The sequence below is a fragment of the Myotis brandtii genome, unplaced genomic scaffold, assembly GCF_000412655.1.
Source record: "Myotis brandtii unplaced genomic scaffold, ASM41265v1 scaffold702, whole genome shotgun sequence".
NCBI lineage: Eukaryota > Metazoa > Chordata > Mammalia > Chiroptera > Vespertilionidae > Myotis > Myotis brandtii.
In genome coordinates, this window is record NW_005370755.1 from 524,839 (window position 1) to 545,455 (window position 20,617).

At 35.1% G+C, this 20,617-nt stretch overlaps 1 protein-coding gene across 5 annotated transcripts in view; it reads right to left on the reverse strand.

Moving 5' to 3' along the window:
- The window catches only part of ERBB4 (erb-b2 receptor tyrosine kinase 4), a 916,002-nt gene that overhangs the window by 197,637 nt on the left and 697,748 nt on the right, over positions 1-20,617 (reverse strand). For all 5 annotated transcript variants that reach the window (XM_005882279.2, XM_005882277.2, XM_005882280.2 and 2 more), the window contains one exon: positions 3,226-3,358. In XM_005882279.2, the coding sequence (XP_005882341.1) occupies positions 3,226-3,358 (133 nt within the window). The remainder of the gene's footprint in view (positions 1-3,225; positions 3,359-20,617) is intronic.

Genomic DNA, 20,617 nt, shown 5'->3' on the forward strand with positions numbered 1-20,617 from the left:
TCAAATTTTAGATGTTTAATTATGCTTAAGGAAAAGGCAAGTGAAATAGAAGTTGCTGTTTTATTAAGTTAAATAAAGGAGCTAAATTTTAAACACAGACAAATAGCTTGTACTTTATCAGCATAAGGGAGTAATTAAAGGCTACTCCTACTCAAATTATCTTGAAAACCAGCACCATATTACAAGATGTCTGTTTATAGGGGTAAGTGCACCGTGGCCCTCCAGTGTGGTTATTATTATGCTTCTGTGAACATCATGGTTCACTGAATTTAGCTGCACAGAGTGTTGAATGGAGGTAAGCTTAGCCATGGCAAGAATTTTGGGAAGAAGATGATACAAATTATCAATAAACTTAGGTTGTTTTCTAACAGTCTGACAACTAATACACTTTTATTTCATCTTCAAATTTACATTGTTAAAACACATAACTGCATTTAAGTCACATAAAAGAAATCTTGGAAACAAATCACAAAATTCTTTGTTAAATCTGAAAAAAGGGGTCTCCTGAAGAGAGTCTCCTTGATTTGAATTCGCCTCTGTTGTGTAGCATTTGGTTAGTACATTTTGATAAACACACAATGAGTAAGTTTTATGAATTATTTTTAAAAACCCTGTACAAAAGTCAAATAAAATCATCTGCAAGATTAGAGACTAGATTTCCTACTTCAGGTTAGCTTTATTTAAATATATATATTGTATCTGTGCTGTGGCATAGACAATGCAATCATTTCATATTTTGAAAGCTTCACAATTCTACCTGAGATGTTTAGTCTCTTACAATTTCCTGGGGTATCATTTAAAATTGTCTTAAAACATGTTGTTTTTCCCTCCCAGGAATTTGAGTATTATACCTTTAAATAAAGGATAGTTTCATTTTGTGAGCCAAAATAGTGGAAAAAGAATTACATTTACAGTCATAGGTTTGTATACCAGGGCTACCATTCACAGGCTTAGAAAGCAACTTACCCTTCTTGCCCCCTCATTCCACATCAGTGAAACAGGTAAACAAATAATTACCTTAGAAGATTGCTAAAGAAGGCAATGGTATATAATATAGAGTGAAAACTTTGGAACATTGCCTGTCATATGTAGGCACTGAATCTGTCACTCTTCCAGGGGTAGGATCAGCTGTCATTAATACATTACAGCATCTATCAAAGTGTCAAGCTCACAGTGCATCTCAGTAAGTATGTGTTGGAAAAATATACATTTCCTACTTTTATTTTGTAACAGAAGAAAGACAAAAATCTGAAGCAAAAGTTTTGGAAAAGTATGGCAACTTGAAATACATTCTAATATCCCATGCTTTAATAAACTGTTCACCGGTGAGTCAAATTTCCAGCTTCAATATTAAGGATTTAAGTCAATCCTCTTAAAAATTTCTCTTCTATTGCCCAACCAGCATGGCTCAGTGGTTGAGCATTGACCTATGAACCAGGGGGTCATGGTTCAAGTCCCAATCAGGGCACATATCCAGGTTGCAGGCTTGATCCCTAGTGTAGGGTGTGTAGGAGCAGCCAATCAATGATTCTCTTTCATCATTGATGTTTCTCTCTCTCTCTCTCTCTCTCTCTCTCTCTCTCTCTCCCTCTCTCTCTCCTCTCTCTTTCTCTTCCTCTCTGAAGTCAACAAAAATATATTTTTAAAAAATCCCTCTTCTATTTAGATGGTAAAAAATCATAGCTATTTACTTATACTGAGAGAAAGATAGGAATGAATTCAACAGTTATCTAATTTAGTCCTACATAACTTTCTACATAAATAGAATTTGTAGATAACTTTCTGCATAAATAGAATTTTCTTTTGGAACCAATCAGTATAAGTTTATTTGGTAATAAAATCCCAATTTGAAGGACATTCTTAGAAAGCACCATACTAACAAAACAAAACAACTCTTTTCATAACAATGAGTTTTTCTGTACCTGGTTAAGAGACATAATTTTTCTTCTATATATTCCATCACCTAAATGTCCACGGCTGTCCCAAGCCTTCAATTCCTCTCCAAATATTATTTATTCACTTTCCAGAATTCTCTCGCTGACTGCCCCAAGCTAAACATGAGGGAGATTCTATCTGCCTCCAGCATCCTACCTAAGCTGAAAATATACACAGCACATGCACTGTTTCATCACATGTGTGAGCGTGAAACCAAGTTGCTCTGTAAACATCCAACTCAACTAGAAATCACTACTATGTTGTCCCATGTATACAACTAACTACCTTTTGAAAGTTTACTCATATCTATTGATGGGACAGCCCATTCTAATTTTAAATAACTCTAATCCTTAGGAAGCATTTTTAATATATGTAACTATAAAGTAACTTCTTCTATCTAATTATGATTTCTTGAGAAAAAAGCTAAAATTTAATTCATTATCTGTGCAAAATTTATGAATGATTGAATATTTCCATTTCTGTTATTGTTAGGAGGAAAAATCAAGACTGTCATACTGCCAATTAGAAAACGAAACAAAACCCAAGGTAGGCTATGTCTCAGAACAGATTAGCTCTGAATAGCTCAGCCTGGCAGGAGTGTGTGTATCAGGAGGAAGCGATAGTATTCCAGTTACGAAGAATCTGGTAATACATATTCTTCTGTAATTGTTTTTTCCCTATAACCAGTACAGTGAAAGCTATCAGCTTTCATGCTAGGGAACTCATAGCAATAGAAAAGAAATTATAATAATATATGGTAATTTACATATTCACAGTAACTAACATGCACAATATTAAATGCATCTCATAAATTGTGTGGTAAGGTCTGTGTGATTACAACACTAAGCTTTATCCTGTAAGCTCAGCCTTTCACTGCTGGAATAATGACCCCAATTAAAGCATAAACTGCTTGCCTGTCTGGCTTTATTTTGAACCAGAAAAAAACTATCCCTAACATTTTTCTAGATCTGCTACTGAGATATCCTCTATCCAGATAATTTCTAGATATACTCGAGCATGATAATGGGACCCCTCCCCCAAAGAAACATCTGTCTTTTCCTCAATAAGGTAATTTCCTTGACCTCTGCTTTTGATCCTCTTTAAGCCATGAACATGCCTTGATTACTTTTACTATATACTCTGATTTTTTCATCAATTTTATATAACCTACAATAAAATATAAGCCCTCTGAACAAAATTTTCACTTGGATTAAAAATTGAGTATCTTATAAAACCTCCAAACCTAATGAAAATCCCTAAACACATGAAGAGAAGAAATAAACAGGTCACCTCTGTTTCCAGGAATCTTCTCAAGGCTCTTTTCTTCTTGATGCTCTTTCTTCTCGCATAAACTGCGAACGTTAGACCCATGATGACCAGGATAAAGAGCCCTCCAATGACTCCGGCTGCAATTAGAGGAGTTCTGCCAACCAGAATGGAAAAAAAAATATGAAGAGAGAAAAGACAGAGGAAGAGCAAAGAGCCATTGTACATATCCACATATCACAAATCTAGTCAGTTAGATGTAATAAAAATAAAAATGCTTTAGAGCTATAGCAAAACTTTCATGGTTAAATAGGTAGTTGTTTTTTCAAGTAATAATTCATGCACATACAATTAATCTTGGGATATGAGCAGCCACACATGCAATTTCATAAAAAAATAATATAAAATGTGGTGACAATGAAGAACTAAGGCCAAAATGTTAATATATGAGCATTTTAAATTATTTTAATGTAACTTTTATCTATAAGTGAATGGAAAACACATCTTAATTAGATTGTGGTATTAGGTAATATTATTTTCAACATTTTCTCTAAAATAGGCTTTCTCAACAGTGGCACATTTGGCATTTTGGGCTTGATATTATATTTGTTGTGGGTGACTGGCTTGTGCTTTTTAGGATGGTTAGGAGCATCCTTGGCCTCCACCCACTAGGTGTCAGTAGCACCTCTATCTTCCAGCCATGACACTATCTCTAGACATTGTCAAATGTCTACACAAATCACCCCTTGTTGAACCCCACTCCTCCAAAATATGAGGATACCACTAAGAGATGTATTGGCAGAAGTGCTATTTCAAACTCTGGCAAAGGCAACTCTGTTGACAGGAGAAAGATAAAGATTGAATCAGAGTTATGATGACAGGAGTACATATTATTATCAAACGTGTGCCTAAGCATCATTTGGCCATAAAACAGGTTTACAAATTAGGTATTACATAAAAAGGTGTTAATAGAACCAAAGAGGGATTAGAAAGAGACTGAGTAGAGATTTTTATTCTTAACATTGTTGGCTAAGATGTAGTTTTGTTTTGAAATATATTTTTATTGATTTCAGAGAAGAAGGGAGAGAGATAGAGAGATAGAAATATCAATGATGAAAGAGAATTATTGATTAGCCTCCTCCTGCATGACCCACACTGGGGATGGAGCCTGTAACCTGGGCATGTGCCCTGATTGGGAATTGAACAGTGACCTCCTGGTTCATAGGTCAATGCTCAACTACTGAGCCACGCTTGTCGGAAAGATGTAGTTTTAAAGTGGATTTTTATTGTTTTTTTTAAGATAAAATATTAAAAATTAATTTAAAAATATTTCTTTAAAAGTAATATTTGTGGTTTTAACTTCTTGTTCTAGAATACAATAGTATCTATGTATTTCTGCATTTCAGAAAATATTTTAAATTTTCAACTCAAGGCATAATTTTTAGTTCAAATGTTCAACATATCCCTGAAAAGCCACTATTCTACAAAAGGGTGTATTTTTGTTTCCTCAGCCCAATTTTTAATTGCAAAGGATTTAAGTATGATTTAGAATAGTGCCCAACATTTTGTTAATTCTAAACTTGCACTAAACTCTAAACTCATCATGTTTATTTTGCAAAGAATAAGTGATATGTATTTGTAAAAAATATATGTCAATATCACTGTAAATGATAAGAAATTATCTATTTGGTATTTATTTTTTTCTGTGTGTGTTAAGAAGGATCACTAAGTATGGACCAGAAATTGGAAATATTGGGTTACAAAACAGTAGGATTACAAGTAGGGAAAAATTGAGACTGTGTGTGTGCATGTGTGTGTGTGTGTGTGTGTGTGTGTGTGCATAGATGCATATAAAAATATCTGGAATAATATACAATAAGACACTAATCAGTAGTTGTCTCTGAATAGTAGAGACAACTACTATGGTGCTCTTATTTTTGTGTATTTACTTGTGAGAATTTTCTACAATGTATTTATTTTATTTTTGAAATGAAAGTTTACTAAATTGAAAAAAAACACAAAAAAAATAAATCACTGTCTAAACCAAGCATGTCAAACTCGCGGCCAGTGGGCCACATGCCTCGCTTATTTGGCCTGTGTTAGCCTTTGAGTTTGACATGCTTGGTTTAAAAGTTTATTTTTATAATACTGACTTTGTTTTCTTTTCTTTCTTGAATGTTTATTTGGTTATTTAATTTTTTAAATATATTTTTATTGATTTTAAATATATTTTTCAGAGTGGAAGGGAGAAGGAGAGAGAGATTAGGAACATCAATGATGAGAGAGAATCACTGATTGGCTGCCTCCCATATACCCCCTACTGGGGACTGAGCCCTCAACCTGGACATCCCCCTAGGACTAATGCTGGCAATTGCCAACTAAACTATATTTCTGAAAGTATTTCCTCTTATATATGTGAGCAACAAATGTTTATCCATTCAATTGTTAGACCAATTTAGAGAAAGAGACCTCAAGCTAACAAGTCTTTATACAGTGTGTGTGTGTGTGTGTGTGTGTGTGTGTGTGCATGAATGGTTCATAAATTAAGGTCAGAAAGATGATTCTCTGTAATCTTATATATATTTTTAAAAGATATAATTAGGTAACATTGCTATGATCCTATACTTTAGCTTCCTTCTGACAAATTAATAGTGGCCATCAGACAAAAGCATGAGTCTAGCATAAACCAGAGGTTAAATGTATTTTCAGCAATGTACTCCATGTTTCTTAATTTGCTCTTGCTATCAGAAAACATATAGTTGATAAAAAATGTGTTGCTTCTTTATTTAAAGAAAATTCTTACAATCACTTGTCAACTGAGATAGAAAACACAACTCTGAAAATAACATTTTCAATAGTGTATTAACTATGTAAGCAGTTTAAAAATAGCAAGTTTATATAGGAGAAACATAAGATTTGACTGACATCAAAGTCAAGGAACTGATGGGTTTTATAAAACATGTAGTGTCACTAACAATTCACTTCATTTTCAATGGGAAGTAATCTAATAGAAATGAAAATGTCAAAGACTTTCTCTCCAGATATAGAAAACATTCACTTCCATAGAGCTAAACCAGAGATTTATTTTGTCCTATACACTACCCTTAAATTCAAATAATTTAAATAGATTAAATATAAACTTTCCATTCTAATAATACTTGTATATTTTTCTTGAATATTTCTTTTTACAAGCATTATCTACTTTTACAATAATATGTAAAATAGACCTTATAACCTCCATACTTAATAAGAAATAGACTCTCAATAGTTAATATACCTAGATAAGTTCAAACATAAATGATAATGCTAACATTTTACATCTTAGAATATCAAGTCCCTTAATTTTTTTAGTTATGTCATGTTGTCTCTCTTTCTACATATGATGCAATCGAATTGTTTTTTAAAGTAGCTAAATACGATTCATCAGATTTTTCTTCAATACCTGTATTTGATAGTAGAGAATAAAAATGCACATGTGTTTATTTAGGGGTTCTAATAAACTCTTTGATTTTATATTTACTTACATCTTACTACTGTGATTTTCATCAGATTTTTGTTTCATCTGCATTGCTATGTTCAGTGTGTTTTAAATTTAATAAATACTTTATGCCCTTATTGGAGTTTGTAAGTGACATTATTCTTTACTTAGATTCATTTCATTTGTTTTCTCAATTAAGAGGGTGTTTTGGGGGAGGGGGGCTTTCAAAATTGCATTTCCTTTAAGAAAGGCAAGGACAAGCAGTGTCTGTTATCCTACTGACAGTGCCTCTGAGCTGCTACTCTGTTCAGTCTTCCCCAGAGCAGCTAGGATTGAAACAGGAGGCCTTGAAGCACTAGGAAACACTGAAATTCCACAGAAGACATTTTAAGGGTTACTGCCTAGGGCAAGGAGAGCCGCATTAACAGGATTTTTTTCCCTCCTACAAATTGTGCTTATTCTGACCCAGAATTCCACCTGCTCTATAAATATGACACATATTTTCCTTTTGAGGAAATAAATGTGATCTGGGTCAGAATCTGATGTAGGCCTCAGTTGACAGTTACAGTATTTGTATGTCTCTATGCTTTGATTATAATTTGAGATTCCTCTGTTAGGTCTTAAATATGACCAGGAGTGCTGAAACATATGACTTTCAGCATGCTCTCCCTCTTCCTAAGCAAATTTGAATGTTTCGTGATTTTCCTTCATGTGTTAAAATAAATTTTTTTCAATAATATTTCAATATGTAAATGTTACATATTTAATACAGAGTTTCAAAGCATTTCAGTGGAAATATTATCATCAATATGTAACATCATCTGGATTCTTTATTTCTAGTCTAGGATTAATAACTGAGAAAAATTTCTAACAGTTTCACAGTAATTTCTTCCTTCTCTTTATAGGCAATATTTACACATATCCATGTTTTTTTTGTTTGTTTGTTTATAAGTCATAGGAAAGTATACAACTTGTACATTTGATTTGTGAAGCAATCATTCTATGGTTAAAGACACCATCCTGAGAATATCTATAACTCACCTATGAATTTTACACCTCTGAATTTTTTCCAGGTTAATTGATGTGTAATTGAAAAATAACTGAATTTGTATAAATAAAACAGTGAATCGGAATCTGACCAGAAAGAACTTTTCTTTTAAAGGTCCTTTTACTGGTGAAATTCAACTATTTTTACATAATTTTATATGGTAAAAACATAAAATAAAATAAAAGGTCTTTGAGCTCAGATCAATTTTTGGTGCTCAGATTTTGTTCATGGTTTAAATCTATTAAACAGCATCATAAATGTTTAAATTAGTAGAGCAGTTTTATCATTGTCTACATAGTTCAAATACATAAATATGTTTAATACCACAAACAAAACATTGTAAACTTTTAATTAAAAATACATTATCTACAAGTACTACTCCATCCTATTATGTACTCATTACAAAGACATGGTAATCTGAAGCAATATGACAAAAGATTAAAAAATTGAGGATAAAGCTCTTAATTTCAGTTGCATTGCCTACCAAAATGGTTCAATATGTTCTGGAATTTATTAGCTTCACATAAAGCAGTAAATATATTTTCATAAACTCTGCTTTATGAAAAAAGTGGAGGAGGTTAAATCATTGCAGACACCATTCTTTGTTCTCATATGCTAAATTTTCTTTAACCTCAAAATTGTCATTCATTCTAAGGACTGTAATTTCAGATACCTGTGTTATCAACTGAGATTATATCCTATTGCAAAAGGCATCTCTCTATATCTACCAAAGCATTAAGCCACACATTTGTGCAATGTTTACTGCGCACAATAAATTACATAATACAGATGTAAGCAGTCTCATTTTCTGAGAATTTACAACCTAATTTTTAAAGTAATAGTTTGATTTCTCTTTATATGCAATTCTGTATATAAATATCTTTGAATAGTTTTGAAACAGGAACTTTAGGAGAATATAGGCAGGCTTAGGGAATTTTTAGAATTGGGGTCCATGGAAAAACACAGGGCTACAGACTGGGAGAAGGTACATCTCCATAACACAAGGAAGCCAGGTGCAGATACATTTCCATAAGACAAGGGAGCTGGAAGTAGCCAAACTAGGTCTATATTTACCAAATAAAGAAAGAGGAAAGCCCAGAAGGAATGGAAGGACTATGAGGGAGGAGGGCCTCAGGAATCACGAAAGTAACCAATTCAAAAGGGGATATTAACCAATCAGAGGGGATATCAAGACATAGGAACTGCAGCCTTTATAAACCATGTTAACAGGAAGTCTGTGGGACCCTTTCCCCCTTCTCATGTGGGAGTCCATTCTGTGGGACTCTTTCCCTCTCCCCACATGGAAGTCTTTACTTGTTCTTCAATAAATCTCCACCTTTGCTATACTACCCTCTGTCTGTGGATTCATTCTTTGACTCCAGCGGACAAAGAATCGGGTTCCAGTCCAAAAATTCCATTTCAGTTTAGTATACTTTTTATACACCCCAATCCTCGCCTTAGAATAAAAACATTTTTTAAATAAAATGCTTTCACCAAATTGTTAAGGAAATGTCATTCTTTAGAAGTATCATTCTTTTCACCAGATAAGTTTTCTACTTATTTTGCCCTGCTGATCGAGGCTCCTTTCCTTCTGAGAGGACCTCCAAGTGGTCACTGAGGAGCGGATAGCCTTTAAGAATTCTTAAGATTTGGAGGAAGTGTGATGGCAGAAGAGTTTCAGAGGCAGGTACAACTGTGGGAGCAGATGCCAGGATTTTAGATATCCATGCAGGCTCACTGAACATTTCTTGCAAGATTAAAGAATGAAGCTACTTTTACTAGGGGTTTTATGTATGTGATGCCAAATAATTCTTCCAACATAATTAATTACGTATGATGAATCTGTGGTGGGTTACATACATCTTGCCCAAGGTCACAAGCATTCTATGTGGATGGGCAAGACTTGAATCTTGGCAGCTTTAGCTCTAAAGACTACTGCTTCCATTAAAATATGATTATAAGCTTATATGAGAAATATTATTCTGGTAGCAAGTTGCAAAGAGAAGCCAGGGAACGAAGATATTTTTAAGAAGACTAGTTAGCTGACTATTTTAATAGTCCTCATCAGTGCCAATGACTTGGGAAGTATAGGGGATGAGGCAGAAAAGCATTACAATAACAGAAATGATTTTTTTAAAGTATAAACTCAAGGTGAGGAGATATAAAAGAGTCATCAAAGATGGCTGAACCCCTCCAGATGCCTGGGTGAGTGGAAGGCTAATGAGGCAATTCATTCACGCTGTTATAAACAAACTCGTGGCCTGGTGCATGAAATTTGTGCACAGTGGGGGGGGGAGTGTCCCGCAGCCCGGCCTGCACCCTCTCCAATCTGGGACCGCTGACTCCTAACTGCTCACCTGCCTGCCTGCCTGATTGCCCCTAAACACCCTGCCTGCCAGCCTGCTCACCCCCAACTGCCCCCCCCACCAGCCCGCTCACCCCCAACTGCCCCCCTCTTTGCCTGATCACCCCTAACTACTCTGACTTGGCCCACCACCATAGCTTTGTCCGGAAGGATGTCCAGAAGATCTCCAGGTCTAATGAGCATATTACCCTTTTATTAGTATAGATAAAGAAAACCTCATTTAAACTGGAGTTGGGAAGCCCTGAAGATGGTGCTCTCACACACTGCCATCCAAATCCCAAACAGGAAGACTTACACAGCAGAACAATTTCTCCTTGCCAGGCAAAAAACCTTTGCCAATCACTACCTGAGCCTCTTTATTTGGATGCCTCAGGCTTGTGGTGGGATTTATAGCCCAGCCAATGAGAAACTGCCACACTCAGCCAATGAGAAGCCGTTACCACCCTCACTTTTCCAAATCTCCCAGCTTCCTCTTTTCCCCTGTAAAAGCAAACCTCTCTCTGTTCTCCAGACTTGCCTTTTTTTTTGGTCTCAAATTGCTATTCTTTTACTATTCCCAAATTAACCCCTCTTGCTGTCAAAATGCCTGCCTTTTCTTTTCTTTTCTTTTTTTTTTTAAGGGCAACAATGGACATAGGGGAATCAGAAGAAAGACAACACTTTGAAGGGAGAGGTTTTTAGTTATTTTGAATATGTAAATTAGAGGCACTGAAGGATATATGGCTATATCATTATAGGTTTTATCTACTTTTAAATGTCTGTGTCCACTTGTTTCTCCTATAATTTTGAAACTTCTGTGCTTATTTTCTTAGTAGCACCACATTTTTAATAAAGAGAGCTACAGATAACAATGTCATTCCCTTTGAATTTTCCCCCAATCCCCCCACCCCACCCCCAATGCTAAAAAAGCAAAAGAGAAAAAGTATAGTTCAAGGGTTTTTTTTTTGTTTTTTGTTTTTTTCTTTATTTCCTTCCCCAGCTTTACCTTTTGTTTTCTGGATACCCTGTTATTGTATGTGGTTTGATTTCTCTCATTAAGGTGCATTCTGTTGCTTCAATCTGTTTTTGTTCTTACCCTTACTGACCTTTTGAGAGCAATCATTTGCAAGCATAACATACTGCTAAAATACATATTCAATACATTCATACTGTTCATACTGTTGTACGTGGAGCTGCTCGTCACCTCAGGCAGCACATGCTGGAGCCAGATGCCTTAGTAAACCAACATGGATTTCTGTTCATTTTGAGCCCTCATGGCAGCCCCTTTTTTGGAGAATGTAAAGTTTGGCATTAAATACTAAAATTTATAAAGAAAGTCCTTTAATTTAAAAAGATAAACATATCTATTCTATAAAAGGCTGTTTCCCTTTTTATTTGATTTTTTTATGATTTAGTAGTTTTCATAGGAACAACCTTATATTCCAGAAATAAACTACTAAAGGCTAATAAACAGCCTCAATTTTATTGCCATCGCTGAGACCCAATTCATTACACTTTGCTATCATATTACACGAATATCTCTCCCTAGCACTCTGGGTCTCTCTTATATACTCTCAGACTAATGTTGATTTAGTTATTTGCAATTATTCTCCGTGAGTTCTTTATTTCCAGGTAAATTATAAACACCACGAGGTTAGTGACCATTATTTCCAACTTTTTATTGCTCTATACCTCTTAATAACATTCTCTAAGATTCTCAATAATTATCACTAAATAAATCAAATAGCAAATGGGATATTTTGGGTAATAATTTGTTTAAGAAAATGCAATTACTCTACTTGATGAGATATTTTGGTATTTGGAACAGTTGTGAAAATAGCAAAATATGTCCTTTGCATTTATCTTCTAATAGTTGTCTGTAATTGCTCACTTCACTTCCACTCTCTTGATTCTTGAATTAACTCCTATTACATTTTTAATCTCTGTTTCTCCACCACACCAGCTCTTGTCAAAGTCACCAGTGGTTTCCTTATTGTCTGTCAATTTAACAGTCATTTCTTAGACATAATATTTTGTTTTTTAATCCTCACCAGAGGATATGCTTTCATTGATTTCTTTTGAGAGAGAGAGAGAGAGAGAGAGAGAGAGAGAGAGATTTATTAGTTGTCTACATCCCCCAGCCATGGATCAAACTGGAAACCCAGGTATGTGCCCTAACCAGGAATGGAACCTGTAATCTTTTGGTGCTCAGGACGATGCTCCAGCCAACTTGAGCCACCCAGCCAGGGCATCTTAGACATAATCTTAACCAATCAGGTAGTAACATTTCATAAGAGTGACTACTTTCCCTTTCTCAAAACAGTGTCTTCCTTAGACGTTCCATCAGAGCACTCCCTGCAAGTTTCTCCTCTACCTGCTCAGTCCTTTACAGTCCTTTTTGCAGCTTTCTCCTAATCTCCCTGACCTTTAAAGCTAGGAGTTGCCAGGACTTGATCATTGCATTTATCTCCTCTACTTACATTTTCACTCTAGATATGACATCACCCAACTCTTTATGTAACGATAAGCAGATATGTAGCTTCTGTCCAGACCTGTCTTCTGAATTCATATTCAGGTGCCTTCTTGATGTCTCTACTCAGATATTTACTAGTATATATCATCTTTATTAATTCTAAATAATCTTTAATTCTAACACTCCCTCTCTTCCCCAAAAGTATTTTCTGCTCCTCTCTAAGTTCTCCTATTTTGGTAAAGGGCAATTTTATCTTTCTGTTTTCTTCCACATGCTACATCTATTAAAGCTAGCCCAAAATGTATAAACATATAATCAAATACTTGCCTCTTATTAATCCTTTCCTCTTTTTATTTAGGTACAATCTATCCCTTTGAGGGCAAAACTTTTTGAAAATCTATATAATTTACCTCTAACATATCTCATGGCATCTGCTGATTTCTAGTTTAATTTAGCTCAACTAAAAGTTCTAGAATGAAGTTGTCATTTTAAGGGTTTTATTTTCATGAATTATGTTTAAATTTCAAATAACTTTAGAGAGAGAAATAACTATATTTACATATTCACTGCTAAATGGTAAAATAATGGTGTTTCTATTTTTTTAAAGTACAAATATAAGTCCTTTAAAGTGGTGGAGTTGTCACAGATGTCTTTATATTTCTTTGAAGGCAAAGTTATTGTCTCATGAAAAGAAGTATTAAATAATTGTTAAATAAATAAATAACCAAATGAATAGTTTTCTTCAATAATTATTTACATACTGTTTATCTTAAATAAACCCTTAAAAGCACATATTTACATCAACAGTTTCTGAACTTCCTATCTATTTTTAAACTTAAAAGCACAATTTTAAATATCTGTAATGAAAGATATTTACAATGGTAAGAGTTATTTATTTAATACTTCTCTGAACATGTTTAATATTTGATTATTCCCGATTTCATGCTAATTGGTAAAGTAATATATTCTTATAAAAGCACTGTACATAATCCTGAAACCAGTTATCATTTGTTTGCCTGTTGTAGTTTAGTTGATCTCTCACCCCACCACACTGTGTCCAAGTCCCTGGTTGACTAAACCAACAGTCATTACCAATCACCTACTCCCTACCACCTTCTAATTTAGTAATTTTTAAAAAGCTAAATAACTTCCCCAGTCTCTCTACATCTTGGTGTGAACACATTTCTGACCAATGAGAGGAAAGCAAAAGATGGAGAAAGGAATTCTGGGAAAGGACAGGTACAGCTGATGGAGCTTGTCCCTCCACTCTGTCCTTACAGCTACAGTAGCCTTCTTCTACCAAAACAGAAAGATAAGAAAATTCTGGCACAGATGTTAGTAATCCAGGAATCAATGGCAGCAATTTACTTACTTCTAGCCTTATTAAAAGAACAAAACAGAAAATTGTTTATAGAAGCCAACTAATATCTGGCTTTTTGTCATATTAAAAGAACAAAATAGAAAATTGTTTATAGAAGCCAACTAATATCTGGCTTTATTTTACTTTTAGCCATGTAAGGTCCTAGCTGAAATAAGAACTATATCCAGATTTTCCACCTTTTTCTTTTTTTCTTGTATTTAAACTGCCAGATGAATTATCTCAAGATAATCAGATTTATAAAACTAAAACATGAAACCAATGGTCATTCCTTTCCAGATAACAGTTAATAACCCTGGTGCATCTATTATTTCTGCTTAATTTTCACACTCTCCTGGTCTTTCATTAGGCTTTACCTACATCATTCTTGACTGAACACTTTTATTTTTTTGGGGGTGGGGGAGGGTGCCCTATACTTTTATAAGTACCACTAAATGGAAGCTTGGAAAGCTTCCTCCAGGATGTAGTTTCTGTATTTTGGAATTCAAATATGTTGTAATGGACAGCATGCTCATTGTTATCTTTTTTCAAATTGTGATAAAATTCAAAAGTAGTAAGACGCTTTCCTAACTTACGAACCTCAAGGAAAGATTATACTAGCAGACCAATAAAAAGAAACAAGCAAACAACAACAACAAAAGAGTTCTTAATTAGCATTTAACTTGGCTAACATGAATATCCAATTTTTCTAATTTCTGGTTCCATAGTAGGTTGGAAGTAACTGAAGGAAAAAAAAAGAGAGAGAGAGGGTAAGGCTGTTTCTGTCTATCTCTTTAAAAATATTCCACAGAGAACTCGGGGATTTTTGGTCATTGCATCTCACTTTAAGTAATAATTTTAACATAGAATAGATTGCTTTATATACTAAGGGGAGGTTGACTATGAACAAACTCACAAAAACACATTTAAAATCCTATATAATAAAAGCCTAATATGCTAAGTGTCTGGTCATCTGGTTGGCCATTCAACCAATCAAAGTGCAATATGCTAATGATATGCTAAGGTCACTCAACCACTCACTATGATGTGCACTGACCACCAGGGGGCAGACACTCCGACCAGTAGGTTAGCTTGCTGCTGGGGTCCGGCCGATCAGGACTGAGCAAGACAGACTGGCCATGTCCTGGTGCCCTCCCGCAGTCCCTCCCCAGCTGGCCAACCTCCCACGTCCCTCCCGGCCCCAATCGTGCACCAGTGGGGTCCCTCGGCCTGGCCTGCACCCTCTCACAATCTGAGCTGAGGGATCCCCCCCTACCCCTGAGTGCATGAATTTCATGCACCAGGCCTCTAGTAATCCTATATAATAAAGAGGGAATATGCAAATTGATGGTCACTCTGCCACAAAGATGGCGACACCCACAGAGGAGGCAGGGGTTTCCATAACACAAGATGGCTGCGCCCACAGCAGAGGCGGGGGGTTTCCATTACACAAGATGGCGACACCCACAGTGGAGGCAGGGGTTTCCATAACACAAGATGGCTGCACCCACAGCAGAGGCAGGGGGTTTCCATAACACAAGACGGTTGCACCCACAGTGGAGGCCAAGTTCCCATAATGAGCCTTAATGAGCAATCAGCAGGGACCTAAGGCTGTGACCCCCTCCACCCCTGTGGGGCTTGACAGGGGACCTCAGGCCACACCCCTCACCCTGGCCCCAGGCTGGGGGACCTCAGGCCATGCCCCCCACCTGGCAGGGCTTGATGGGTGACCTCAAGGTGCACCTCCCCGCCCCAGTGCTGGGCCAGGGAACCTCAGGCCACACCTCCTGCCTGGCGGGGCTTGACAGGGGATTTCAGGTCGTGTCCCCCACCCGGCAGGGCTTGACGAGGGATCTCAAGGCACGCTCCCTGCCCTGGCCCAGGCTGGGGGACCTCAGGCTGTGCCCCCCAACCCAGCACCAGGCCAGGGGACCTGAGGCTGCGCCCCCTGCCCAGTGTGGCTTGACAAGGGTGGGACTGACCTGGTCTAGATCTAGCCCAATGGTGGGGGGGGGGGTCTTGCATGATTTTGAGGTGCACGTGGGTGGGTGGGGACTTGACTCTGGGTCCAGTGGTGCACCCCCAACTCTTATAGGAGGAAGATTTTTATATACATTTTACTAATTTTCTTTCATCTCTGACACTTCTATTATAGAGAAAGGACAAATAGCAATATTAAAATATTTCCTCTAATCCCCTTTTATGTGCATGAATTTCGTGCATGGGGCCACTAGTTTAATAATAATGGTTAGCAATATAACTCTTTTAAAAACTTAAATGTCCAATCCTTAATTAAAACACATTTCTAATTTTGGGGAAACACATTTTTTACTAAAGTGATTGCTTAGAAGGCATTAGGATTCTGAAGATGTTCTGAATACAGAACTAGAACCACCAGATAATGTAAACAAAGAAAAAAATGGAATCTATGTCAATTCAAACATTGAAATAATATAAATGGTTTCAGACAAAACATCAAGACAACTTTTACATTTTGCTTGAAACCATTTCATTTGCATGAAAAAGAAATTATTACTACTACAGTAAAAACAAAACAAAATAAAACAAAAAACAGCTACATGAACCCAACTCTCTTCCTAGCTGTAATATTAATTTTTCCATATGGTCTTTGCCTATTATTTTTCTATTATTGAAGTTAGTTATACTATTTATATTAGGCCACATTTGATGGTATGAATTGCTTTGGAGATCCAGGAGATAATATTTTAAAATCTCTTTGTTTTGTACAGGATCATTCCGTAAATAACCTAAAAGTATTAAGGAATCTCTCAATAGGGGATTTGTAATACATCAACAAAAAATAAATGCAACTATAAAAAAAAAAGTTATAGTGATCCAGAAGGCTGTCCATAATGTACTATTCAGTGAGTAAAGAAAGTTGCTGATATTGTGTGGGATATGTTTCCATATCTTTTCCATAAACAAAATCCTTTATTATTGTATAATATCTTAGTATAAAAATATATGTGTGGAAAGAAAAACAAACATATAAACACATACATCTATGTTTAAAACACTAAGTATGTATTACTTTTATAATTTTAAATTTTATGTTAAAATATATTAAAGAAAACAATTAATCTTAAAAAAAAAGGGAAAAATACCTAAATTATGGCTGGTGAGCATTACCGTCAGGGGAATAAATTCTACCTTTACTTGCTTTAGATTTAAAAAGTAGGTGTATAGCACTAATTGCTAAGACAGTAATCATTGCTTGAGGATAAATTTAGTTACACCAGTACAATCTGAAGCCAAAGATATTTCATTTGTGAGGTATTCTTCATAATAATTCCTTACTTAAGGGTATTTCCAAAAAACATATTGAAAAAAATTTTTCCGTATGAGTTCCTGATATACTAATGTTCTTTTCCTGCACAATTACACAATTGTTGGTGTTTGTAGTAATGGTGTAATTTGGAATCATTCTTATATATCAGCATTTGCAATTATCATTACAGGTATTGAAATCTGTTAATTTCTCATAATGCAAACAGGATGCTGTTAGATATTGATTAAATATTTAATGATCTTCTAATTTAATGAGTCCAGAATCACTGATAGCAAATCATAACATGTCATTTTCCATGCAAAAATAAAATATGTTGACCTTCAGTTCGATATGTGTAAAGTAACACATTGAGAATTATTGATGATTTATGAATTAGTGACAGAATATTTTAAATGTGAAAATTAGCACAATTTCTATTGGAATTTAATATTCAAGACTGTCACCTCTTTAACACATGCAGAGACACCAAAACCCTCCTTCCTTTTGGCAAGATAACTTCATCTACAACTTCAGAGAGAATGTAGAACATTCAACAGAAACTCCCTCAGCCTTTGTCAATTCATCTATGTACACCTTTCTGTATCCTCTCCTGATGACCGGGTGATGGGCTTTTTTTTTTAAATCTCCAAATCTAATCTTTGCACATTTCCTTTGGCTCCTAATCTAGATTTTTTTGTTTTTTTAGGAGACTACCACGATTGATGACCTCTTTTCTCCCCAGTATCTCCAACCTTTCAGTCTCTAAAGAACTTCCAAATGAGACTCAAGTTTCATACATCTTTCAAATGACTTTCTTTTTATATAATTTACTTTCCAACTATTTCCCTGTCTCCTTTTCTTCATATGCATTTTTCTCAAAATACATCAACACTTGACTCTCTGTATTTCCTACTCATTTTTAATTCATATCTGCATATAGAAAGACTTCCATATCTGTATATTAAAATTCCCATTTAACATCACTTGGATTTGTTAAAATCACCACAAATTCAACACATCAATTCATGAGTTTAGTACCCCTCTATTGTGCCAAATCTCAGTTAATATTAACAATATCCATCCAATTTTGAAAGCTAGAAGCCCAGGAGTAATTATTAACCATTTCTTCTCTTAATTATGTCATATACAGCTAATCGTTAAGCTCAGGAATGAATAGTAAATTCTAAGTATTTGTTATATCTTCCCACTTCTCTCCATCTCCATTCAACTTTCTGGTTCCCAATTCCCTACTTATTCATTTCCAATAGTTTCAGCCACCCACTTCGATTCATTATCCCAAATACAGGAGGGTATCCCAAATGTCTACACACCATAACAGCTGATAGCTCAATTTTGAAAATGAAATGTATTTTAATAAACACTGCCTTTATAATTATTCAAAGTGTGTGTATTCATTTTTGGGACTGCCTATATTTATATTCCCAGTAACTCTACCTCCTTCAGAATCTTTAGTTCAAGTACCCTATTCTAAGACCAGCAGTTCTGTTCCTTTGAGTTCACCTGCTGTAGTATCTCCCTTAAAAAAGAATATGGTATGTTTAATTGCATCAGTCATGGGAAGAATATTTCTTAGCATAAATAACTTTTCACCTTATCAAACACAAAGAACAAAATGATGCATAATCTAGGATTCATACTCTACCACCAGAACTCATTACTACTCTCAATCAACTTCGCCCCATCTCATAAATCCTACAGTAAGAACAGTGGAGTAAAATCATCAACAATCAGTTAGTATCAGGTCTTATGGAAGTGGTTCTCATAGGTAACACAGTGATTTTACCACATTTTTCCGGAATTTATAAATGAGTGACACTTTAGAAAAGATAAAAATAAATTTAGTTACACCAGTACAATCTGAAGCCAAAGATATTTCATTTGTGAGGTATTCTTCATAATAATTCCTTACTTAAGGGTATTTCCAAAAAACATATTGAAAAAAATTTTTCCGTATGAGTTCCTGATATACTAATGTTCTTTTCCTGCACAATTACACAATTGTTGGTGTTTGTAGTAATGGTGTAATTTGGAATCATTCTTATATATCAGCATTTGCAATTATCATTACAGGTATTGAAATCTGTTAATTTCTCATAATGCAAACAGGATGCTGTTAGATATTGATTAAATATTTAATGATCTTCTAATTTAATGAGTCCAGAATCACTGATAGCAAATCATAACATGTCATTTTCCATGCAAAAATAAAATATGTTGACCTTCAGTTCAATATGTGTAAAGTAACACATTGAGAATTATTGATGATTTATGAATTAGTGACAGAATATTTTAAATGTGAAAATTAGCACAATTTCTATTGGAATTTAATATTCAAGACTGTCACCTCTTTAACACATGCAGAGACACCAAAACCCTCCTTCCTTTTGGCAAGATAACTTCATCTACAACTTCAGAGAGAATGTAGAACATTCAACAGAAACTCCCTCAGCCTTTGTCAATTCATCTATGTACACCTTTCTGTATCCTCTCCTGATGACCGGGTGATGGGCTTTTTTTTTTAAATCTCCAAATCTAATCTTTGCACATTTCCTTTGGCTCCTAATCTAGATTTTTTTGTTTTTTTAGGAGACTACCACGATTGATGACCTCTTTTCTCCCCAGTATCTCCAACCTTTCAGTCTCTAAAGAACTTCCAAATGAGACTCAAGTTTCATACATCTTTCAAATGACTTTCTTTTTATATAATTTACTTTCCAACTATTTCCCTGTCTCCTTTTCTTCATATGCATTTTTCTCAAAATACATCAACACTTGACTCTCTGAATTTCCTACTCATTTTTAATTCATATCTGCATATAGAAAGACTTCCATATCTGTATATTAAAATTCCCATTTAACATCACTTGGATTTGTTAAAATCACCACAAATTCAACACATCAATTCATGAGTTTAGTACCCCTCTATTGTGCCAAATCTCAGTTAATATTAACAATATCCATCCAATTTTGAAAGCTAGAAGCCCAGGAGTAATTATTAACCATTTCTTCTCTTAATTATGTCATATACAGCTAATCGTTAAGCTCAGGAATGAATAGTAAATTCTAAGTATTTGTTATATCTTCCCACTTCTCTCCATCTCCATTCAACTTTCTGGTTCCCAATTCCCTACTTATTCATTTCCAATAGTTTCAGCCACCCACTTCGATTCATTATCCCAAATACAGGGTATCCCCAAAAATGTCTACACACCATAACAGCTGATAGCTCAATTTTGAAAATGAAATGTATTTTAATAAACACTGCCTTTATAATTATTCAAAGTGTGTGTATTCATTTTTGGGACTGCCTATATTTATATTCCCAGTAACTCTACCTCCTTCAGAATCTTTAGTTCAAGTACCCTATTCTAAGACCAGCAGTTCTGTTCCTTTGAGTTCACCTGCT